Source organism: Notothenia coriiceps, unplaced genomic scaffold, assembly GCF_000735185.1.
Source record: "Notothenia coriiceps isolate Sejong01 unplaced genomic scaffold, NC01 NC01_scaffold00032679, whole genome shotgun sequence".
Taxonomy (NCBI): domain Eukaryota; kingdom Metazoa; phylum Chordata; class Actinopteri; order Perciformes; family Nototheniidae; genus Notothenia; species Notothenia coriiceps.
This window is the reverse complement of record NW_011365380.1, coordinates 580,688-586,660: the sequence shown is the minus strand read 5'-3', so window position 1 is coordinate 586,660 and position 5,973 is coordinate 580,688. Positions and strand designations below refer to the sequence as shown.

Below are 5,973 nucleotides of genomic sequence, written 5' to 3'. Positions count from 1 at the left end.
CACTTGATACGCAGTAGCTACAGGGAAATTAGACAGGGGTTGGTTAATTATAATACAGATATGATAGAAACTAGTGTGTCAATCTTAAATTGCCTTTCTTCCTTTCTTTCTCTCTCTTTATTTATTTATTTATTACTCTGATTTTTCTTTCTTTACAGTCACAGTTTTCAGAAAAGATTATGCCATAATTAATTCACATCCCGATACAGTAGGTGGCGCTATCTGGCTTTTAGTGTGATTAGTCCCACGAAGAAGAAGAGGAGTTGGTAGTGTGTTTTCTGCAGAAGTCCAGCATTAATAAGGTCCCATTGTTAATCTCCAGCATGGGTTTAGAAGCCTGGTTCATGGACAGCTCTGAGGAGGACCAGAGGAAGCCTCACAAACTGACCCCGGACCAGCTCGTCTCTCTGGAAGAACTACGGCAGCTCGGGGTGTTTCACTGGAAGGTACGTGAACGTTACAGCCTGTCAGCTGCTGCTTTCAGGTTCCAACATAACAGTGAGCAGATTAAGTTAAACACGTACAACTGTGATTTGACGCCGAGTTGTATCCCTAACAGAATGTCTGTGAACAGTTATTCAGGTTACAAAAAGATTGTGTTTTTTAGCGACTTCCTAGGGACAAAAAACTATATTGCAATGTTGTTGTAGTTATTAAACTACTGAGTTCATCATACCATAGACTGTATATTCATACCAGTAAACTATGAGCGTTTGGGACAAGCATAACAAAAATAAAGAGATGTTTTGTTTTTGCATTTCGAGAGGGATGTCTAAATGTCGAGAATAAATATGAACAACTATAGGGATTATACATTCAAAGTGAAACCATCACAAAAATAAAGTCAAACTGTTGAGAATACAATTGAAATGTTAAGAAGGAAAAAGAAAAAAATAAGTCGAAATGAGGAGAATAAAGTTATATTCAGGTTTTAATGCAATTTCGAGAACAAAGTGGAAATGTGGAAAATGTATTACTGTTAATTAATTAATGTTAATAAATGAATCTACTGCAAATCCTACTAGATCCCCCCCAGATTTAGATTCTTTAGAGATATTATAAGCAGTGGCCAAGCATTAGAATCTGTCATGTGGTAAAAAAAAAACACAGAAATTAGTTGTTCTTTTCAAGGTATTGCAGTTTATTTCATAGTGCTAGCCAGCCCCATTCATTATTCTAAAGAATCTATTACCATTACATAAGATTCCCAGACTGCTAGCATGGGATTTGCTGTGTAACCAATGATCGTAAATGACTTTGGTTACAATTGTTTACTGATCAAAGCTGTTGTCTTTTTCTTGCAGCTGAATGCTGATATCTACGAAACAGACCCAGAGCTGGAGAAGATCCGTAAAGACCAGGGCTATTCCTATATGGACATAATCTCCATTCACAAGGACACACTTCCTAACTATGAGGAAAAGGTAACAAAGCATTGCAATATCTGTGCATTTTAAACCGGACGCTTTCCTCTAATAATGAAACTGTTGAATAGTCAGAAAGGACTCTTCATTTGAACTAGATTGAAGTTAAATGTCTGCACTGCATTAGAAGATTTTATGACCTGTGGAAATTAGTATAATGCTCCACAGTGCTTTATTACATTTAAATGACCATTGTTCTCAGTCAGTGGTGACGGCTATAACACATTAGGACAGCTAGTACTTGAACGGTCTCAAAACCACCACTAATTCAGGCCTATTTCTCTCTTTATGTCTGCGCTCAGCTGAAGATGTTCTTCGAGGAGCACCTGCACCTGGATGATGAGATCCGCTACATCCTGGACGGCCAGGCCTACTTCGACGTCAGGGACCAGGAGGAGCGGTGGATCCGGATCGCCATGAGAAAAGGAGACCTGATCACCCTGCCGGCCGGCATCTACCACCGCTTCACCCTGGATGAGACTGTACGTATCATGCATAAATGTCATGGACAAGTAGTACCATTGCAAGTAGTTACCTGCATTTTGCTTATATTAGGAGTTGTAGATGAGCCAGAATTTCAATATGGCCTGTGAAGAAATGAAATAATAAATTTGAAAAGATTTAAGAGTACAGAGAATATCGATAGCCATCCCCCTGGTGTGTTTCAAACAGCATTATACAAACAAAAGTTAGCAAACAGCATTTATATTACCAAACATATGAAATGTGTCATTAATGCATTACATTTACCAATATTCTACATGCATTTCTCTTTTGTCTAAGTGTGGCGACTAGTAATAACTGTTGCAACTGGCATGTGAAGCTTTGTTTTTATTTATTTCCCACTTACAGGAAGTTCACGTTGATGTTGAGAGATTAACTGTGTCCGTCTTTTTCTTTTAGGGTGTTGGTTTCTAATCCTGAATTCCTTTTTTAAACTGCAAAAAAAGGAAAACATTACCCGCAAAATAACCATTTGTTTATCACCCAGTGTTACCCTGAATTCTTGAAGAAAACATATTTTATTATCACATAGCCCCATGGTGAATGAAGGAACCTGGAACAGAGAAAACAATACAGAGAACAATAGAAAACTGCATCACATTGTCTGTCCATACATTCTAACAACTTGTAGAGTATAGTGGAAATGTCATTTCTTATGTATGCTTACTACTTTTCAGCTACTATTACCTCACTGTTAACTAACACTACATTGAAAGCCTAACCCTCTTTCTAACATGGGGAGGCAGAGCTGTCCCTCTGACTGACCTGCTCTCTGTTTGTCTCTACAGAACTACACCAAAGCCATGAGGCTGTTTGTGGGGGAGCCGGTGTGGAAAGCGTATAACCGGCCCGCTGATGACTCTGACATCCGCAAGAAGTATGTGACATCTCTGTAGGGATGCTGAGAGGGGACTGCGCCATTCATCGAAACGTGGATCCAATATGAACACTGCTGCCACCAGAATCAGGGCCTTTATTGTGATTCTGTAGAGTTTACAGTTAGAATGTTAAGAATCATACTGTGGATGATTTAAGATCTCCTCTAGCCAAAATCATGCACCAAGATGCTTTCTAGTCTAGGCTTAATGTAGCCTAGATTTAGAAAATCGTGAATGTGGGTTTTCTCTTTCCAGTTAATCCTTCTACTTTTCTGTTAGTAGTTATGATTCTGTAGATGAAACGCATGATTAGATTGTAATGTGTTTTATATTCTGTGTACTGACATACACTGCCCAACCACAAAGGATGCACCCACAGGTACCTCCATCTTACTCTATTTACATTTTGGTTTACATGACTACATCTAGATTTACATCTCGCTAAAAAGCTATAGCTTTGCTAAACTGTGAAACCTTATCCTAGCTTAAATTGATTATTGTCAAAGCAACCACAAAAGGAGGATTAGCACCATAGTAAGCAGCTACATTAAAATGGAATGACTGACAATAACTTATGTAACATAAATGAACATACTTACGTAACATTTCAAAGGGGTCATTCTTCCCTTGTTCCAGCACAGGACAATCTCGAGTGCCTTGTAATCTCAGAGAAGCATGTTGAAAAATACCACTAATCTGCATTATTTACTGATTTTTTAAATCAGAATTTAGAGATGTCACTTGAGGTTCTTCTCCGCACCAATGGAGTGGTTTCTGACAGATTTATATACATTTTTGTTGTATGGATAATAAAGCTGCTGATATTTTCAACATGTGCTTTGTTTCTTTATGATCTGACGAGACAAATTGATTTTAAAATGCGTTCTTTATTTCAGATAAAACACAATTTAATATACATAAATATGATCAACACAATATGTAAACAGTGATAGTTAAAGATCCATCAGGACAAATCAATAAAAGATTTAACAAGACAATCATTTTTTATATAATCACAAAAGAAGGAAAAAAAACCCCTGATATGTACACATTTTGATTCTTAATATTTTACAGTTGAGTGAACAGGATGGGATGCAATCAGAAGGGCTTATCTATGTTCTGAGTTAATAAAGCTGGCAGCTGAAATGGAGTGGTGTTGGACTGTTAATCCAGCAGTACAGGTGTCTGCTGGGGAGGAAGCTTTGGACCTCTGTGGTACTTTATTAGTCTTTAAGCATACTGAAGCTCAGGATAATGCCCGTGTCAGGACTCACATTATGAGTCTGCAGCTCCCTTAAAACCACTGCCGGTCTGTAGTGCAATGTTCATCTGAGGTCTCGCTTCCAATCTCACAACGCTTAATGCTCATAATTCCTCAGTGTCCAGAAAATCTTTGATACAAATGTCGAGGAACATTTTGAGAAATACTTAAATACTATATGTAGAGGAGAATAACTATACCACATGCTAGCTATGACGCTAGCAGCCTGTTAGCTTAGCTTGTTTGCTTAAATTAGCACAAAGAAAGCAATGAGGGGAAAATGGCTAGCCTATAAAATGTTTTTTTTTTTTTTCTCGAGTGACATTACAAGGTTAGCTCAATAAATATTAACATTGTTGTCACTGGAAAACAAATAAGTCTTCCTATAATGAGGCAAAAAGCTGGATAGCATTTCCTGATCACTGTCATTCAAATGTAATGAATGCATAGTCTATAAATAACTTCCTGTTGATCTAACTTAAAAAAAGTTTCTATATTGCAATTGCATTATCACAGAACTTTTCAGTTAGCTTAATATTAAGGGTGCAAACACGGGTGGTATGGATATTCTCATCTAGCGTATTTCTCTAAATGTCAAGCTGTAAAATAAAACTACTTCCACACACATGATTTCTAATGTAGGGTCATTTCTTTTCCGGAATGTCATTCCACCACCATTACAGGGTCACCTTTCAAAAGGAGAGAAGTGCCATGACATGAAGAGAAACATGTCTTTGGGCTTTCTACTTCTGTTTTGTAGAAATAAAACCAGTTCTGGAAGACCTTGTGATAACTTGGTAACCACATCAAGACAGAAACACTCACTTTCTTTCTCCAAATGTCCACTCCTCTAAACATTCTACTCCTGCTGCTGTATTCCGGTCACACTTGATGCTGATGTGTGTGTCCTCTCACACCAGCTTGAGGCACTGCGTGTTGAAGCTGTCCCCCTCCCTGCAGGCCACGGCCTCCAGCAGAGCCTGCTTCTTCTGGGTGCTGCGGGACGACTCCAGCTCGTACATAGTGGTCAGGTTGAAGAGGACGCTCTCGTGGAGGTAGAGGGCGGGGTCCTGCTGCACCAGGCCCTCCAGCTGACCCAGGGACTCCTTCAGACAGCCCAGGTAGAGCAGGCACACCGCTGCATTGTTGTTGGCCTGGGAACAAGGGAGGGGAGGGAGGGAATGGGTGAGGACGGGAGAGTGTAAATGATCATTCTTCCATCCAGTATTTAACTATATTTACTGGGGTGAGCTACAGTAATTTTAGAGTTCCAAATATGCATCTTTCCCTATAACTGCAAAAGTAACCCTTTGAAACTGAGGTGTTACTAGGCAGATTCTTGTTTTTGGAGAAAGGCTAGCTGCTTTAACTGCTTTCATTCGTTATGCTAAGCCAAGGTACATTTAGCTGAACTAAGCTAAGCACCTTCTGGCTCCAGTGGTGAAAAGTAGTGCAATTTGTCAAGTAGTGTACAGTTATTAAAATTATTTACGTTTTACCATTTCTATTGTCTGCTACTTTATATATCTACTCTATTACATGTCAATGGCAAATATATTTTACTCCCCAGATTCCGATTATTAGAGTAGAATATTATCGACAAATAAGCTAAAATGTATTATTTTTAGATTAAGAGGATAAACTACTTAAAGATGTCCTAAAAGAAATAGGGGTTTTCCCTTTCCTGTAGTGTTTGATAAAGATTTTTGTAAATGTAAATGATCTGCAAGGGCTTCCAAAGTTCCCTCCAGAGGATGTTTCTCAAATATAGGCATTGTCTTCGCCAGATTGATAACACCACATGTAGGCTGTATGCCGTTAATAACTGTGTAATATACCTGGCTGCTAAATCCTAAGAACTGTTACAGGATGTGTATTTTGTAAATTGTGTAACCTTTTTTTTTAA

General features: G+C 38.6%; 1 protein-coding gene across 1 annotated transcript; it reads left to right on the top strand.

Annotated features, from left to right (window-relative positions):
* Positions 1 to 233: 233 nt before the first annotated feature.
* adi1 (acireductone dioxygenase 1) lies at positions 234 to 3,637 on the top strand. Its single transcript, XM_010789207.1, has 4 exons — positions 234 to 446; positions 1,305 to 1,424; positions 1,727 to 1,906; positions 2,717 to 3,637. Exons 1-4 carry the CDS (start codon positions 324 to 326, stop codon positions 2,822 to 2,824), a joined length of 531 nt encoding a protein of 176 aa, XP_010787509.1. The 5' UTR covers positions 234 to 323; the 3' UTR covers positions 2,825 to 3,637.
* Positions 3,638 to 5,973: the final 2,336 nt, after the last annotated feature.

Coding starts and splice junctions, on each gene's coding strand:
- adi1 (XM_010789207.1), top strand. CDS start 324: ATGGGTTTAGAAGCCTGGTTCATGGACAGCTCTGAGGAGGACCAGAGG. Junction 1,425..1,726: donor TTCCTAACTATGAGGAAAAG/GTAACAAAGCAT, acceptor GTCTGCGCTCAG/CTGAAGATGTTCTTCGAGGA. Junction 1,907..2,716: donor GCTTCACCCTGGATGAGACT/GTACGTATCATG, acceptor TTGTCTCTACAG/AACTACACCAAAGCCATGAG.